The sequence below is a fragment of the Thermobia domestica genome, chromosome 7 (assembly GCF_964235325.1).
Source record: "Thermobia domestica chromosome 7, izTheDome1.hap1.1, whole genome shotgun sequence".
NCBI classification, from domain to species: Eukaryota; Metazoa; Arthropoda; class Insecta; order Zygentoma; family Lepismatidae; genus Thermobia; species Thermobia domestica.
The window spans coordinates 289,975,364-289,994,504 of record NC_137460.1 but is presented as its reverse complement, the minus strand read 5'-3'; the positions used below and the strand labels follow the sequence as shown (position 1 = coordinate 289,994,504).

The 19,141-nt window shown below is 34.0% G+C and overlaps 1 protein-coding gene and 1 non-coding gene across 5 annotated transcripts in view; both read left to right on the top strand.

Moving 5' to 3' along the window:
• The window catches only part of LOC145691023 (uncharacterized), a 74,326-nt gene that overhangs the window by 20,574 nt on the left and 34,611 nt on the right, over window positions 1-19,141 (top strand). Inside the window, exons 2-3 of one of the 4 annotated variants that reach the window (XM_081766567.1) lie at window positions 821-1,485; window positions 11,995-14,328. In XM_081766567.1, the coding sequence (XP_081622693.1) occupies window positions 821-1,485; window positions 11,995-12,898 (1,569 nt within the window). In that variant the 3' untranslated portion in view covers window positions 12,899-14,328. Of the gene's footprint in view, window positions 1-820; window positions 1,486-11,994; window positions 14,329-19,141 lie in introns of those variants that run through there. The other 3 variants (XM_081766566.1, XM_081766568.1, XM_081766571.1) reach the window with 3 other exon arrangements.
• On the top strand, window positions 10,907-10,978 carry TRNAW-CCA (transfer RNA tryptophan (anticodon CCA)). The gene has a single exon. It is a non-coding gene; the product is annotated as a tRNA-Trp (tRNA).

The window sequence follows — 19,141 nt, the reverse complement described above, 5'->3', positions numbered from 1 at the left end:
TCTCGTATTAAAGTGAAGAAGGCTGTTATTTTTGTTCGTTTATTATTTCGGGAAAGCTCTTAGAAGTGTCCCAGCAGAAACGGACATTGCTTCGGAAAATGGTAGTATGGGTGATTCTAAGCAAAAAAAAAAAAAAAAAAAATCACACAAACGTGGGTCCTAATCTCAACGGTTTGTGAGCTACAAGTTGTGAACCATTTTTGACTTTATGTTGCATATTCCTCACCTTGTGGTTATTCTACAGAGATAAGACATAGCGGATTTCAAAGACAATTATATGGCCTTTCGAACGGTATGCAGTATGTGGTGTCTTTGGAAGGGAAGTATTGAAGGATATTTGGAAATCAGTCTTGCCATCCAATTACTTTAAATAACGTTAACTTTCCCAAATTTCCCTCAATAACTTCCCTTCAAAAGATGCCACTGCCACATGTTGCATATCGTTCGAAAAGCAATTCCATCACCTTTCAAGTTTACTTTGTTTAATCTCAGTAGAGTAAATACAGGGTGAGCAATACGCAGCATAATGTCAAAAATGGTTCTGAACCTGTAGCTTTCAAACCGTTTAGATTAGGACCTATGTTCATATGAACTATTTTGTTTAGAATCACCCATACTACCATTTTCCAAAATATCGCCCCGTCCTCCTGGGACAACCTGAGGATATATATTTTTGTTGTATATTGTTTTATTGTACATATTGGTGGATTTTCTGTTGCAAAAATGTGCTGAGAGTTAGAAATGTTGAACGATAAATTTATATATGTGGTCTTAAATTTCATGTGTTTGTTGATTAATAAGAATTCACCCTAAATTCCAGATGGAATCAGAGCTCAGTATTAGTAGTGGAGAACATTCCATTGAATCTGAAACTTGTGTGCAAGTTACTGTTTATATAAAAGAAGAACCAGTAGAATACACTGAAAATACAAACTCATTGTTACCGGATTGTGATGGTGAAAATATCACTGGCTACGCGAAATCAGTATCACAAACCACGAAAATAGAAAACATCACTGGAAGGGAACAATCAGTTTCATCAATTAAAGAAAACATATGTTTCACTGAAAATGCAGAACCAGTTTTACCAAATTTAAAAACTGAAGATACTATTGAAAACGCAAAATCATTGTTATTAAACATTAAGGAGGAGAGTGTTATTGAAAATGAAAATTTCAGTGAAAACAAAGGAGCAATCCTATCGGATATCAGAGATGCCAATGTTGACACAAAATCACTATCACCAGACGTCGTGGACAGAAATGTCACAAAGTATGAAAGCAGTTCTTTTACTTCAAAAGCGAATTCAGACGTTCTTTCTCCGAAGTCAAAATTTGATGTGAAAGATGACGCATGCGTATTAAGTGATTCTCGAATTGAGTTGAAAACAGAAGTAAATGAGATTTCTAAGGAACCTGGTAAAGCCTTTTCAACTGGCATAATTGCAAATAAGGAAGGTGATGTAACTGAAGACCAAGTTGCAAGGTAATGTTAATTTTATTAATCTGCTTTAATATTTTTTTATAATAATATTTCCCTGCAAGTAAGTGGTTGTGCTTCTCACTTGAAGGTATGCCTTCAGCTCCTACTGTCAATACGATAATAATAGAATAGTGGTGTGCAGTGACAATTTGACATTGGTTTTAAAACCCGAATACCTTTATTTGTGTACTTATCTCCATCCAGAAAAGAAACACGTAGTTATCTATTTGTTATATTTCAATGATTGTTGACAGATTATATCAAATTCATTGGAGGTATTAATCCTATAAAAGTAGGGGAATGACTGTTTGTGGAAATATATAAAGCTAAGCGTTTATGTTTTTAAATTCACATGGATCCATACAAAGCTAATTTTATATATGATGACCTACTTTAATATGGGAGGAATAACAAACCAAGAGTGTGTTCCGTCTTTTAAGAAAGAACCGAAAATCCTCGGAGGATGGTTGTAAAACTAGGATAAATAATGCACAAGTAAATAGGCATTTTAAAATCTGGAGATTGAAGTGTAATTTGTATATACAGAGTATTTTATCCTTCAGGTTGCCTGTGTCAATTACTTAATGTAGATGCATGTAAAATGGATGAGATTTGTTATTTCGACATGTGGAGTAAACTCTCGCGCAATAAACTTAACGGGTAACGGGAACCAGAGTACTTGAAAAGTTGTTTATTTTTGGGTTCAGCATGCCAAAAAATGTAACTTTTTAGCTTTTTATTAAGTTCCATGCACATGAATAGATATAAAAATTATTTCAATAAACCAAATCAAAATGTGAGCTCAGTATATATTTCGTTCTTATGTTGCTAGTATGTTCCACAATTATAGTGTGTGTTACAATTCTACCGTATTATAGTGGAAGTACTTCCATGCTTTACAATATGTTGCAGTAGATTTGTGCTGAGTTTTTGGCATTTCATACATACGGAACAGCTGCCTTCCTTATTTCAGAACTTTGAGACCGTTACAGGAAATTTAAGCGGGACGGGTCTTTCCGTTGGAGAAGTGATCTAAAAAGAGTTAATGTAGTCCTTGGTCTATGCTGCTAAATGTTTATGTTAAGTGTGACGTGAATAGACTAGGATGAAATTTTTTTATTGTTTAGTAAAACAATTGATTTAAAATATACCTAGAAAGTTGATTCACGGAAATAATCCTCTTATTTGGACAAACAAAGTGAAGTGAAAGGGAAAGCAACAACTATTTCTGACCATAGAAAAGTATACCTGTGACGAGAGAGGCAAGGACTTCCTGATTGACGTCACAAAGAAATAACAATTTTGTGGTTAAGAAAGACCAGAAATAGAGAACAGGAAGATAGAAGAGAATAACAAATTGTGTATAAAAACACTAGTAAAAATTTACTAGGGGTCAGTTGATCATTCTCGGATGAAACTATACTAGTCGCGTTATCCGTACTCAGTACTCGCATAGATTTTGTCCGTCTCTCCATACCAATTGTTGGATGTTATACTTGGAAACATGTATGTTGGAATTATTCTTTATTTGTTTCTTAAGATGCATAAGAATTACTACCAGAGGTAGCATATATCCTAATCATTCCTCAAGCACCTTAGGCCTATGTGCCAGGACTTGTAATTTGACATTGTACTATTATCTGAATTTGCATATGAAATTGATTCAGGTTTTAAATACGCTTCTGTCCAAAACTATTTGATTTAATGGTTTGAATTCATGTTATTGATCAAGATAATGGACAGGAATAATTTATAGCATTTCATTGCAAATAATTGTACATGTTTCATGAGCTTGTTGGTCCAAGATATTGTGCCGACATTCGCGTCGTGCTTTCATGTAATGATTAATTTAGTTGTGAGGGCCAACTAAGCTCATCTTTATAATTCATTCAGATTACCGTAAATAAAATGATAGGCTAGATTCCTAGTGTCATTATTGATCTATTTCCCAGTAGCAATAATGAAAATCCCCGTGACATGGTAGTGACATGGCAATCTTGAGGTATTATTTACATATTATGACTACCAATGCCACTATACTATCGTAAGTATGAATAGCTCACTCCTTGTGAGGGAGTGAATGAACAGGGTACTTATTTCATTATATGTAGATCTTATTTTGCTATGCATGTATTTACATCAAGGTTATAAGAAAACCGCTTTCATTTGTAAAACAATAAAAAAATTTCATCCTAGTCTCTATTCACGTCACACTCCTCCACTTAAAAAATATACTACTGAGTGATCCTGAAATGGACACCAATAATTAATTTCATCTTAGTCTCTATTCACGTCACATAAGCTATTTTTTTGCTTTTCTTCAACGTTACCAGTGTTTCCGTCTGACACCTGTTCGTTGGTAAAGATGTGTGTTGCATGTACACAGACTTGGACTGTAAAGTTTTTTTCAACTTATAATTATCCTCTTGTAATTATCCTGTAATTATCTTGTAATTATCCTCTTGTACATCTTTTCATATTGTCTGTTAAAGCGTCTGTTTAGAAGTAGTTTCTTTTAGGACAAAAGCATTCAAAGCATACTCCTTAATTTCGAGAATATGTCACTTCACAAACTTCGAGGTACAAGTATGCACTATCACTACCATGAAACATGTGGCATTCGTCAAATTCAAATAATTTTGTCTCAAGTTTTTATACAATAGAATGTCTGAAAATTTGAATCATTAATGATTTGCAAAAGTCGATATTCTTTATTAAGTATGAGAATTTGAGAAATATTTACATTCGTTACAATACTGTAAGTACATTAGCTGTCATCCACAATCTTATTTTCGCTATTTACGTGCATCGGCATGTTCCATATATTGTCCTGAAACCTTCTTTGAATGAGATATCTGTATTCTGGCTCAGTGATAAATTTATTGTTTGTTGACCAGTTTCACTTTCAGAAAAAAAAGTTACGATCTCTTATTAATTTTTCTCAAATGATTATTTCCTTACAGGTGATACAGCAGTTTTATCTGACAGCCTTTGGTTCGTTTTTACCATCCTTTAGAATTTAGGTTTGGAGTGCCTTAGAGTTGTGTCCAGTTATATTTGCCACATTCATTTAAATATAACTGACATAATATTCTTGTCACTTGTATAAATACTTACCCCATTGAGATAAGCTTACCTTATACCTGTATAAGAGAAGAATGTTCACAGTTTGAATACATGTTTTACGTACAAACTACACTAATTTGAAACTATATTTAAGAAAAATTAGTCAGCGATTGGAGCGTTGATAACTACCCCCTTATATAATCTTTAAGTACAAAGATATATGTCTTATTGCGGTTAGGGCGATGAAGCAACCGAGAATTGTGATATTCGTTATGAGATTATCTTCTAATTGTGCAATACGCAAAAATAAACGTACATCAGTGATTTTCTAAGCTGTTAAGTGATAGAAGAAAACAGGATACAGGTTGCGATCCAGTAGGCAATAGAGTTGAGGATGAACTTTACTTTTGTTATTTAACTAAATTGATGGCTAACAGTGTTACCTGCATCTTCGTCTGAAGAGCAATTAATAATTTGTTGTAAAGGTTAGGTATAAGCTTATACGGATACATATAAGAGAAATTATATCTGGTCTTACACCGTACATCACGCCCACCTATACTTAAAATTAGCTGCTGATATCTTAACCCTTTCTAACAGCTGGCGCTTAAATACGCTAAATTCCGTAACACGCATATTCTGATAGATTTTATACTAGTTTAACATTGCTTGCCTAATCAGCTACTAAAATATCCATAATTTACTAATTCCCTCACAGATAATTTTTCACCTTCTTACAGCTTAAAACATAACGAAAGTTCTTTCGCGGTATTGAATCAGTTTCACTTACTTACAAGTGTATTGATTAGGCAATGGTTAGATATTCAAAAAGACATAAAATGTATACATAAAATATTGGACTTTTCCCACACTTCAGATTGAATATCTTTGTAAGAGTATAGTGGAAAAGAGCAAGGATTACACAAAACTCATAATACAGTTTACAGTGATGAAAGTATTCAAGTCCTGCAACAATGAACTTGTACTAGCACTGGAAGAATGACAGTACATTAAGTTACTTGTTGTAAGGATTAATAAGAGTATAAGTGTGTGTGTTTTTTCTTTTCTTTTTACTTCTTATTTTCTATATAATGAGCGATTTCGTAGATGTCGTGGAAAATATATTTGTTGCTTTGGTAAAAAGTGTTTCCAAAGTTGATTATAGAGTTATACTAGTAAGACAAATACATAATAATCATCTATATTACTCTACTACTATGCATGAAAGAAATGTATTGATGATGATTTTTCTAATTTGATTTACAATCTTTCGTAAACTTGAATTGATGTGAACATCTTGTAAGTGAACCTGCGTGCAGATTTTGTTAAGTTGTTGCTGTTAGCTTGTTGAAGTTTAGCGTCCTTTTCAGCTCCGAAGTTATGAGATGTGGGCCTACAATTTAAGGACATATACGATCCATCATTTGCGTTCAAATTTTCTTATCCTTTCATTTGGAATCGAACCCAGGACCACATGCATAAAATTTGTGTGCTATAGTCACTAGACCAGCAAGAAAGGTGGGCTTATTAAGATAGGTATTTTAAAGTCATCCTTTGTATATTTGTTGCCCGCATTTCTTTTCGATCAAGTTCTGTTTGCTGGTTTTCTCACACGACTTTAATGAATTTTCTTCTTCATGTTTATAGTTCCTTCATTCGAATATCGCTTAGTCTACACAAGAATAGAAGTTTCATATTTCTTGTCATTTAATTTTTCTTCCTTGTACTATATAATATTTTCTTTGCCCAGTGTCTGTAGTTTCCCGATGGAAATTTCCGTAAGAATTTTTATAAAATAAGAATACTGGGCATAAAATTTTAAAATTCTTTTCTCTATCGAATGTGTAGCTGTTTTACTGAAATTCAGGTGATCTTACATTTTTGTAGTTTTCGCATGTAATTTTGGTTGGCATACTGAGAATTTTACAACGCGTTAAGCACTATTTTGAAAAATTTGTTCTCTTTATTAGTTTTGTGTTCAAAGTGTATTTTCTATTCATACATTTGATGAATGTACTTAAATTTCTGTTATTTTTTGATACTTATTTCGTTCACTAATTAAAATTTGATGTCGACATATCGTTTCGCCCATTGAAAACTTTAGAATTTTGTTCTAATCGAAATATCTGATGCTCGCCTAAAATTGGATTTCAGTGTTCCAGTAAAATTTTCATAGTACTGTGTCGTTTAGTTAATTATAGCTGTAAGGCTCAAGTTTTGACTGATGCATTTGAATTTTGGTAGTTCCCCTTACCGAAGTTCTGTTCAACTGCAGGATAAAATTTGACAACAACTTCATGGGAGCACAAGGATTAATCAATCTTTGACAGTTTTTCCTCAATCTATATTCATATTTAGATTTCTCATTTAAATTTTTATTGGTTGGCGTAAATTTTCGAGAAGGTTCTTACTTTGCTTCCTTAACACTTGAATCTTTTATATTTGCATTTTCACGTTTCTCTCTCTCTCACAATTAGTCTGTCCGAAATCCCAGGTTATGCATTTAAATTTTAATATGACTACGGAACATATGGAAGAAGGAGAGTGTACATATAGTTCCCATTTGCGAAATATTTTATCCTAAAATTGAAACTTTTGACAGGCGATATGTGAAATCAATGAGAGCTTCACAGATCATATTCTATATTGTATCGATGTTTATAGCAGCTTTTGAGTTTGAAATAGTTTCACTTTAGTATTTCTGATTCTAATTCAAATTTTAGTTGCCGTTGTCAAATCCTTTGTAATGCTTCTTTTTCAGGATTGGGAAGTCCTTTATTGATATGAACGTTTTTTGTCCTAAATTTAAAACATCTAACATTTTATAAGGGCGTTGTCGGAAAATGTTAGAATAAAAGTTGAAACTATAAATAATAATTACGGTTTGACCACAATACTGTACGTTCCGAATAACGAGTATTATTCAAACGTTTGAAATTGAAAAATGAACGTTAACGAAATCTCGTTTGAAGGACTTCGGTTTAATCTAGTTTCGGTAACGACTTTCTTAGTTTCAAGTTCATGATCTAAATATAAGCATTGAAAAACTAGATTGAAACTTGCAGAACGGAAAAGAATTAATAAAATTTGGAGAAGTTAGAACAATAAATGGGATAAGAACATTTCATAAATTAAGTACAAAACTTAAAAGAGCCAATTGGAATCATAAGGTTTTATAAATTTAAGAACAGGTTTCAAAATAATTTTTAAGAAATCCTTATAATTTCTTTTGGTTTTCAGGACTCAGAGATGATGTGCAATCAGTTTTGGAATTTCATTTTGATTTGATGTAAATAAAAAGGTAGTAGCTCGGAAGTGAAGTTAGAGTAAAATTTGTTTGAGTCGGGACAAGATGTTACAACTGCTACTACAATCATAGCCAAAAGTAATTAGAAAAATTGTTTTACAAGTTCCTATTTGTGCCTGTGCTGTACCTTAATTTGAAATAAAATTGAAAGTGCGTTATCTATAACTTTAATTATTTTTTTTTTTTTAATTTCGGAACTTGAAAGTTTGAAAAATGATTTATGTTGAGCAAACGAGAGTATATGGTGTGATGGCAATCACATGAGTTGTATAAAATACTTATATTATTCTCAGTAGCCAATATGGAGTAAAATATCTAAAGGTAGACACACTTGTTGTAGTATTAGTAGTCGCCTTATTTAAAATGTTCAAATTTCGTTTCGTAAAGTCCTTGTTACGATCGCCAAGTCGTGTGCATATGTTGTAATTTCTTCACAGATACTAACTTATTTTTTCCAGTTAATGATAGTTTAACGATTTAAAAAGAATTCTAAAGAAAATATTTGCAGAGAGAGAGGTATATATTTTTGTGCTACTCCAGGACATTAAAATATGCTTCCCCCTCAATATGATTTGAGTTAAATTTCTGTAATTTTCAGACGTGAAATATGGGAAAATAAGTCCTAAAAAAAATTGCTGCCCCGGGTAGCTCTCCATGTAGGTATAAATATATAGTCTTCGCGTTTCGTTTGATGAACGTTTTTATAATGTTGTAATATAACTATAGTAACATAAATGCATTCTTGAAATTATAAGAATGGAATTTGGTGTAAATTTGAAAAAATTGTGTAAAGGATATTTTAGTTTGAGTAGTTTCGGGATTCGTTTAATATCACAGATTTAAGGATTTGTTTATTGACGAAATATATTTACAATTCATTTGACAGTTCGTATTAATTTCCTGAAGGAATTTAAAACGTCCTTCCCGGTTTGAATTTGTTAGGTATAGAATTCTCGAATTGATTTACTGAAAACATTTTCTTCCGATTTGTTCTATATACAATTTGCATGAAAATTTAGATTAGAAATTCTTTAGAAATTTTTTAACGTGACTTCTCAAAATTGGCTAAAGAAAGTTTAATGAGATGTTTTTCTTTCTTTCTTTCTTTCTTTTTTGTTTTAAGAAAGTTGCTTGCTGTACAGTTAACAAATATTCGCTTATTAAGCCAAAGCCCTTACGAGCATATGTACAGAGTAATCAGAAAGTTGCTGTACACTCAATCTAAATGAGTGTAACCATATAAGGTGAGATGTTAAAGTATTTACGATTCTATCTTGATTATTTATATAATACCAGTGCTCTTCACGTGAATTTCCACACGATTGCTTGTCCACGTAAGAGAATAAAATCTGTACATTGACCAGTTAATTCCCTCGTCTTTCCTTGTTTGGTGACCAACAATCACAGATACCACATTTTTGACTTTGGAGGGAATTATGTGCGTCCGTGAACGGAAACAGAACAACCAAAATGTGGCGAAGGTCATGGATAGACTTCGTGAAGCTCTCGGAAAGGAATCACCAAGTCGTCAGATTTTGATCTCTTAAAAGAAAGCTCTTCGCTTGGGAATTTTTTTTGGATGCTCCTTGTTCTAGTCGTCCGTTAATCCGAAAAAACGTGCACTAGTTATAAGTAATGCGCACATCCTGCAAATTGACCAAAATCGTTCTGCAGCACTTGGAATTGCGTGGAGCACAGTGCAGCTACATATAAAAATGGGTTTAGGCCTCCATGCATTTCGGTCAATGGCCATCAATGAATAATCGACGATGACTTAAATCGGCTGGTAGGAAGCGTGCAGGATCTTGTTGAAGGACTACGCCTTTCTCACCATTCCTGATGAAATTGCTTTATTCTTTTCCAATGCGTGTACTATTTGTCGTACTTCACGGGATAGGAACGTCCTCATATGGGCAGAGGAAAATCCATATTATCAAGAAACTTAGAACTATACTCGGCACGTCATGCTTTCGATGGGATTTTTTGGTCATCAATGTGCAAATGTAAATGAAATTCCCCCACGGTGTACTTCTATATTGTTAAGCATGATTCGTTTACTTAACTTCAGTAAACTAAACCACACATTATCGCATAACAGTCGACATGTTGCTTCCTTCTCACATTCTGGGTTCGCTACAACATCTTTGAGAAAAATTGTTCATTTGGTATTTAGTTTAATTATATCTGTTAGTTACTATCTATGATTTTATGAAGATGCTTCATTGGTTTCAAAACTTTTACTTGAATCCTAATAAAAAGTGAAACTGGAATATATGTTAACAGTGTTATACAACATTATGTATTATTGGTACTTTTGTATTTTTGGTAAGGTTCCATCGACTAATGTTTATTACCTGGCAGTCTAAGTAGTTTCTCATTTCCTTCCAAGATTCGTGGAGAAGATATCGTGCGTTGCGAGATTGTTAGTTTGCTATTCTTTCAAACTCATTATAGTTTCATGTGTTTTTACTGATTTCGAATATATCTTTTGGTGATGCGACAAAAGATTTCCTCCTTAGGTCCTGCTAGCACAGAGACCGTTAAACAGGTTTTTAGGTAAGCTTTTGACTGCAAGGACTGTATACAAGACATAACATTGTTGGCCAGGACTTACCTGTAACATATGTTGTGTTATTACCTATACGAATCCTTTGTATATATTGAATAACTCAAAAATGTATTCCTTTTATTTGTCAATGTGTTTGTAGGATATTTCACAAGTTTTCTTGTTAGATTACAAGTGTCTGAATTTTCTTGAAGATGTTGTTTTAATATTCAATTTCATTTCCTTGTATAATGCGCTATATCCAACGATTACATAGTATGATCAGTCAATGAAATAAGTTAATCGTAATTCAAAACTAAATTCTTTACTTAGTGTCGTCCTCTGTTTTAACTTACTTAGGTTTTTAGAGGAAATATCGTTTATTATACCAGCGATGCATTTTAGTAATAAATTTGGTAAACTTGAATGCGTGTAATTGTCAGATTATTTGAAACATCGAAAGTATAAAATATATTCACTGCGCAAATTCAGCCAAGTTTCAGGGGGGCGCGATGGCTCAGTGGTAGAGCGTTCACCTCCAGTGCTTGGGGTCCCTGGTTCGATCCCAGCTCGCGCCATGTGGACTTTGTGGTGGACAAACACTTTACTCGTGGGTTTTCTCGGGGTTCTCCCGTTTCCTCCCACTTTCTTCATTCCACTATTTCACTCATCTTTCATGATCACCGTCTCCTTTAGCCTAATCGGCAAAATCGTGGGACGTAAAACTTAAAGGCTTCATTCCATTTTCAGCTAAGTTTCAGTCCTTTTCACCACAATTGGCTTCAATTTTTGAATTTCAAGTCTCTCTTTTCAGTACCCAAAATACTACGTAATTCTTTGTGCATACTCGATTCTTTGCGAAGATCGTTTATTGGTTTGCACATAATTATCACACTGAATGCGTATGATTGAATCCGATAATTTAATTTTAATAAATATGCGATAGATGGGATATTTCCGCTTCAGAAAAACAACATATTTCAGCTCGCTCGTGAGTATATATTCCCTTTCTGACACCAGGTATTGCTACTAATGCTGCACTTAAATACCATTCATTAGTAGTTGCTTTAGTTTACAAGGAATATCAAAGTTCCTTTCGTTTAATTGAAGGAAGAAAGAGATATCGACGATGTTCTTATCGAATATTTTGGACGGAGAAAAGCACGTCAACTAGTAAACATGTTTTTTGATAGAATGCTCTTGTTCATACTCGCCAATATTATTAGTCTGTATATTTATTTCGCAAATAGTGCATTCTCTACTGGTTTAGGGAGTTAGTTCGCTTTCATTTGGTGGAAATTGTTCCGCGTTCGATTGCGCAAGCGAAAGAGTTAAAATCTGAACGCATTTTGTTGTTGGAAACGCACCTTAAATTGACGATCCGCTCTTCATATAAATTTGATTCCGACAACGAACGCTAATCTCAAACAATCAAACATTATTTAATAAACAGACAGTTAGGAAAAGGATATTAATTTTCGCGCATGAGGAAGAAAAATTATTGTGAACCAATTTAGTGCATAAGTTACGCAGTTACACTTGTAAACGTAATTCGTTCTTATATTAACGCCATGTTCGTTCTCTTGTGTATTAGGCAACACGAAGGCGATGAGGAAGATACTGTCACTCACATACCAGGATATGATTATATCTGTAAACATTGTAGTATGAGTTTTTCACGGAATTTGGATTTAAAGATACATTTATCTGCCCATATGAGTGTTGAAATTTTGATGGCTGATCAGTATTCAGATCAATGTCAAAAGTCATCTTCTCAGACTAGTCAATTGATTGAGCAAGTGTCGAGCGATAGAGACCATAAACGCTATTCCTGTGAGGAGTGTGGTAAATCGTATGGTTGGAGTACTGACTTAAAGCGGCACATGTTAATCCATAGTGATGCTAGACCCTTTTCTTGTGAACAATGTGGAAAATCGTTCCGTTCGCTCCGGTATTTGAAACGACATATGTTAACTCATACAGATCTGAAACCATATAGTTGTGAGGAATGTGGTACAAGGTTTCGTTGGAATGCAGATTTGAAACGCCACATATCAGTTCATACAAATGAAAAACCGTTTGCCTGTGAGCAATGTGGTAAGGCGTTTCGTGAGATTAAACATTTGAAAACTCATAGACTAATTCATACAGGTGAGAAGCCATATTGGTGTAAGGAGTGTTTTAAAACGTTTCGAGAAAGAAGCAAATTAAAACGCCATATGTCGGTGCATGAAGGTACTAAAAAGTATTCTTGCGATGAATGTGGAAAATCATTTAATGACTTGAAACGACACAAAGTTATCCACAAGCAAGAAAGACCATTTTCATGTCCTGAATGTGGAAAGTCTTTTCGACATCATGGTGTTTTGAGGGATCATATGTTAATACATACAGATGAAAAACCTTATTCTTGTCAGGAATGTGGTAAGACTTTTCGTAGAAAAAAATATTTAAAGGTACACATTTTAAGTCACGGAGATGAAAAAAGTGCACCCTGATTTAGCAAAAAAATTCCCTTAAATTCGAGCCTTGTTATTAGTACAGTAATGCTTAATGAGTGTGAAGAGATTCGGACCATAATCTTTATTTACTACTCTTTATTGAATACATGGGTATGGTAGACCTTAAGTTGGTACGCAAACGGAATAATTTGTCATTTTGTTTGAATTTTTACTACCAGATATGTCAAATAGGTATTCCAAAGTTCGTCATTTTATTAGAAACCATGGCTGCCGCGAATTGTAATAGTTCAAGTCGCGTTTATTAAAATTGATACTGAATATGATCTGTGCGAGCTTTACTGTACAGTTTGGAAACTCCCTAGTAAGTAGTAAATGGTACAAAATATAATCTTGGTAATACCGTAGATAAGAAACAGGGATTCCGAAATATTTGATGTCACATCACAATGACGTCCGTTACCTAGAATTTAACGCAATTGCGTTAAATTGTATTCCCAGTGTGTGATATCGTAATAACGTTTAAGAAATTGAATAGCACTGTTATTCGATTTTTAGCGCTATCTGTTATGAAATTCTGGCTATATTTTTATGAGTCTCCAAGAAAAGAGGTTAGTCGTATGGTAAGGACCACGCAAACGTACAGGAGGTTTTTAATATATACCCCATTCAGATGGATTGTCAAATGAATTCTGAGTATCTAATTACGCAAAGCCTTGCGCAAACTGCGGGCTGTAATGTTGGGAGATGCGTCCACAATTAGTTCCTTGCAATGATTAACATCAATTATTTCCACTCCATATGCTATATACTTTACATGAGGGGGGCGCGGTGGCTCAGTGGTAGAGCGTTCACCTCCGGTGCTTGGGGTCCCTGGTTCGATCCAGGCTCGCGCCGTGTGGACTTTGTGGTGGACAAACACCGTGCTCGTTGGTTTTCTCGGGGTTCTCCCGCTTCCTCCCACTTTCTTCATTCCACCATTTCACTCATCTCTTATTATCACCGTCTCCTTTAGCCTAACCGACATAATCGTGGGACGTTAACCCTTAACAGTTCACTACCTTTGAAAATTATCAAAAAATTATGATATTTGCAGTATGTCGTCTATTTGGTTTGTATATCATTTGAACGTAGTTTTCTAAATTTTCCCGCCAATAGTTTTCGAGAACTGAGCTGTGTCCAAATGGTTACTTTGCACAGTTTTCCGTAAAGTTATTTTTGAGTACTTGTAGCCATATAGTAATGAAGAAAAATAGTCTCTTAAGAAAGGAGAAATAAATGAAACATGGTAAGAGTTATTTACTTTATAGGATTTAACATCTAAATCTGGAATATTAATTTATAAGAAAATGTAAGGTACTATCTATGATTCCACGTAGAAAAAATAATAATATTTACATTTCGCTGAAAATACAGATTGAATAAATATGATATTCAAATATATGCGTAGGTTTATAGAATATTCTTTTTATTTCATTTTTTATATTTTTAAATTTGAATATATCAACGTAGTGTAACAGTGACTTAGGGGTCTAGAAAGGATATCAATTACCAAGTGACAAAACATTCCTTATCGTGATACATATACTTACAGATGGAACTGCATAAAGGTATTCTTTAGTGAGCTTGTTACTCCCGACTTACCAAAACGACGTTTTCCTTTATATGTGTGGGCTGGCCAGTGAGCAACAAACACTTTCCTTGTATCATCACATGGTCACGTAGCAACAGGTCGACATATTTTCACTTGAGGTTCGCCCAAGCTTTCTAAAGATGGTCTCTCTTGTTAGGCTTTCTGCATGATACTAGTGCAGATGCAGTATCAGCCCTAAACACTTTAAAATGTCTGGATGATTTACCAAGTACGTTACACTCTCTTTTGTAAGGTAACCAGCTGTTTACAACAACTAAATCTAGCATGTACCCAAAAATTCTAAGACACCATCGTTTTGATTCAATTGGTGTACGGCAGAGTTCTATGAACATGTTTTACTTGTCTACACTTCTAATGTGTTTGCCTCAGAAGATTAAAAAAAAACTTATCTCCTGCCTCCTAAACAATTTTGTCTCTTTGTTGGAAGAGTTGAGATTTTCATTACATCCTTCAAATATTGCAGTAATTTCACACTTGTGACTAAAAACTCAGACTCCTCTATCTTGAATGAGGACAGTGATTTCCCATAATTTTTCAGCAAGACGGAGCTCCACCTCACTATGTCTTATGTTCACGCCAATGGCTCGATAGGCCATTTCCGGGACATTGGAATGGGCGACGGAGACGGATAGAGTGGTCCAGATTTTACGCCAGTAGAGCTCTTCCTCTGCTATCATCTGAGGAACCTTACTTATCAAGAACCCATCCATGATATCCACCATCTGAAGCAGAGAATTTTGCAATGTTGTGAAACCTTTGACATGCTGTTGCGAATCCAAGTGGATTGGCAGAGGCGCTTTGCAGTTTGTCTTGCTCAAGAAGGATAGCACATAGAGCAAATAATGCTGTAATGCTAAATTTTCACACTTTGTGACAAAATTACTTCTGAACCAATAACGGCAGGTGAAGTAGTCTGTATCACTGTTTCCGTGAAATTGAGGTCGTATCAAATGATACTCCACTTATCCCCTTCCATTTTAAAAATCCAAAGTTGGATCCAAGATTACGGCTTCCAAGATGGCCGCCAGGGCAACCATGTCAAACAATATGGTCCATTACCCACCCGAAAAACATATACTATGAACCAAATGTGAATGCCAAGATGTTCCTGTGCTAGAGAAGTATTAACGGACTGATGCCTCACTCTGTACTGTATCTCAGGTATATAATCTGGATCTGAATCACTGAAAGTAAGATCAGGTTCTGAATCCGAGGTTCCGAAATCCGATATATTAGAAGAGAAAAAGATCACTACTGTTGGCCTTATGCTTAGTTTCCTTCCATAGGATATATCAACGGAGGTACGTTCTTCATCCATTTTTGCCGAAACACAGACACCTGCAAAAATGTAAATAGTCTATCACAATATTTCTCCTTTGCATCTGACATGAGACTTCACAGTAAAACTTATTTATACACACATGTAGATATATATATATATATATATATATATATATATATATATATATATATATATATATATATATATATATATATATATATATATTCCATACTGAGCCTCTGTATGAAATTTAAAATGTGACGAATAAACAGAGTACTATATTTCTTTTTCACGTTAGATTTTCTCTAAAAAATATCAAATGATACATCAATATAAGCTAGTCCAATATATTGTATTTTTCTGTACAAAGTATACGTTTGATCCGTTACCGGCCAATGTAACCAAATTGTTACGTAGTATATTTTTTTCGTAAATAGTAATAAATTTTTGACATTATGCTGTTTTTAATTTTGCACATTGTTGGGCAATGACTTACAAACAAGAACATATCGAGAAAAGTAAAAAACAAAAACTGCTTACCTTCATTATTTAATATTTTTTGTTTGCTTCCAGCACTGCTTGCAAAATAACAACATATTCATACACTACTTCCCGCATAAAATTCACCAGAGTTGTCACAAGGGGGCAATAGCTGCACTCCCATCGCAGAAAGTATGTACACACATAACTACAACGAACAACACGGAAATAAAACACTCTTCAACCCAATAGGCAAAATCAAAAAATGTGTAACCAAATGGTTACGAAAACTCGTTAAGGGTTAAACTTAAAGATTTCATTTCATTTCATTTTTCATAATTTACATGGTCCCACATGTAACAGACTAGTGGCATCAGATCAGGGGAACGATATGGCCATTCTGCAGCATTTTTCTGACATCTACGCATTACGGAACTGCCGATAGATTGCAACATATTCACTTTCATAATACGCATGATTGAAATGAGACGAACGTAGCTTACGGGCTACACTACCCACGCTTAACATGGGGACTTTTACTGAATCACGCAACATTGCCTTATCTGTCGCCATGCGTAGTCTACTTGTTTGGGGTCTATATGACACAAATCTGATTTCTTGGAATTTCTTCAGAACCTTGAAAACAGAACCATTGCTAATAAGAGATCTATAAGAATGAGTGAGGATAAAATCGTCTCCAATCACCCTGGCGCTTCGTTCTGCAGAAATCAGAAACATTTCAATGCAATCTGCATGTGGCCAGGCCATTTTGTATAGTAAGTCACCTGCTAAAATACAAACAAGGAAACATCGTAATGGGTAATGCTTGAGAAAAGCGAACAGTTCCATTTAATTCTTGCAAGATTTTGGTATTAACAGGACACATTACATTCTACGATTTCTATTTAAGACACTTGCGTGTAATTCAGAATAGTGGACTTCAAGATGACAGATTTTGGTTATATTTTTCAGCCTTTACCAATTATTAGGTAATGCCATACTTTTGGGCCACCCTATACTTTGCCTAATTGGTCACATTCTATAAATTGTGACTGGTGGAGGAGTGACTTAATATCGCGTCCCAGATTCGATATCTGTTGGAATACTCTTTAGATTAAAGCACGTGGCCATAAAGCAGCTGACGGCGTTAAACATTACAGCCAAGTTTCACGTAGCTTTAAAATTGAAAAAGAACACTAAACTTGAACGAACAACTCTTTTCTCTCATTTTAATGTATTTGTCTTGTTTTTGTGTTACGATAAGTAATTAATGATCGTTAAATTAAAATGTAAGTTGAAATGTGTTTTGACTACCATTGGGATGTTGAAATCACGCACGAAGTACATCAGATCGGCGAGAAGAAATAGCGCTCTGCAACTCACTTTAGAAGAAATTATATATTACTTAAGAAAATAAAAGAAAAAATATACTGAAATGTGTAATTCTTATATAGTAGCAGCAATATTTATATTAATAGAATTGTGTTACTTTTACTTTTGCTTGATTCTTATGAAAATATTCTGACCGTGAAGAAGGATCCTGAAAATTAAATTATTCTACGCTTCTATGAATATTTGCTGTATTTGTGTGTCTCGTTGTATTATTGTTTTGAATATACTAAAGATAACTTGTTAGCTTCCGTACGTTTGTAAATATTTTGTTAATTTCTTTGTCTAACAATTACTACAATTTATTGAGTAATGGCTATTGTGATATTTAAAGAATTATCTATTTAACCTTGTAAATTATTGAGTGCTACCAGCTAAGATAATATATTTAAATATGGTTTTGGATTTTTTTATTTAATTACATATATAAACGTGGTAATTTGCTCCAAGGAAAACGCTATTAAATCACATAGTGAAGGAATTATATTGAATATTATATTCTTGAAACTAGTATTGATTAACAATTTTCCTTTTTATTGTTGTGTTGATCATTATACATATGTAATCTACTAGCAATTGTGTAGTGCAAAACACAGTTGAATCATTTGAGACATTTTTAAAACTGTAGGTTAGCACAGAATTCGTTGATTTCAAATGAACATAATTCTTTCCAGTTAGTGGTGCTTCTCAAGAAATCTGACTCTCTTCACAGTAATGTAGATGTGTCGTAAGTATATATGCTTTGAATGAGTATATAATGGTAGACATCTGACGCGAAATTGATATTCATGTTAGAAAATAAATTAGATTCCACGGTTTAAAAACTAAGCATGGTTCTAAAAATAACTGTTCCACTTAACATAAATGTTTAAGGAGATCGTAAGTTTCCCATGACTTGACTAAGTTTGTTTTTATTAGTTCTCGCACTATAGAATAAAAACGACTTTTGAAAATAGGGCAATCTTTTAGGTAATTGATCAACCATACGAAATTTAACGTATTAACCCCAAAATTTCCAGTCGCTAACATCACAAAAATTTTCCCTCGCTAGTTGGGCACACTGCTTTGCTAATGTAAGAATTGCGCCCCTGAATTTCCTTCTTTAACTATAGCGTTCTTTCTCTCTTTTCTTTCCTTGTAGTACACCTTGCATGGAAGTGCGTCGGGACCGTAATACGGCAAATTGTGGAGGCGTTAAAATATTAAATAATGCTTTTGATAAAGTAGATACTTTAAAATATTTAGGATCAATATTAACAGACGAAAATCATATTCACGAAGAAATTAAATGTCGACTAAAAGCAGGGAATTCGTGTTACTATTCGGTTCAAAATCTCTTGTCGTCGCGAATTCTGTCGAGGAATTTGAAGCTTAAAATATATAAAACGATAATCATGCCTGTTGTTCTGTATGGTTGCGAAACATGGTCGCTTACTCTGAGGGAAGAACATAGACTGAAAGTATTTGAGAACAGGAT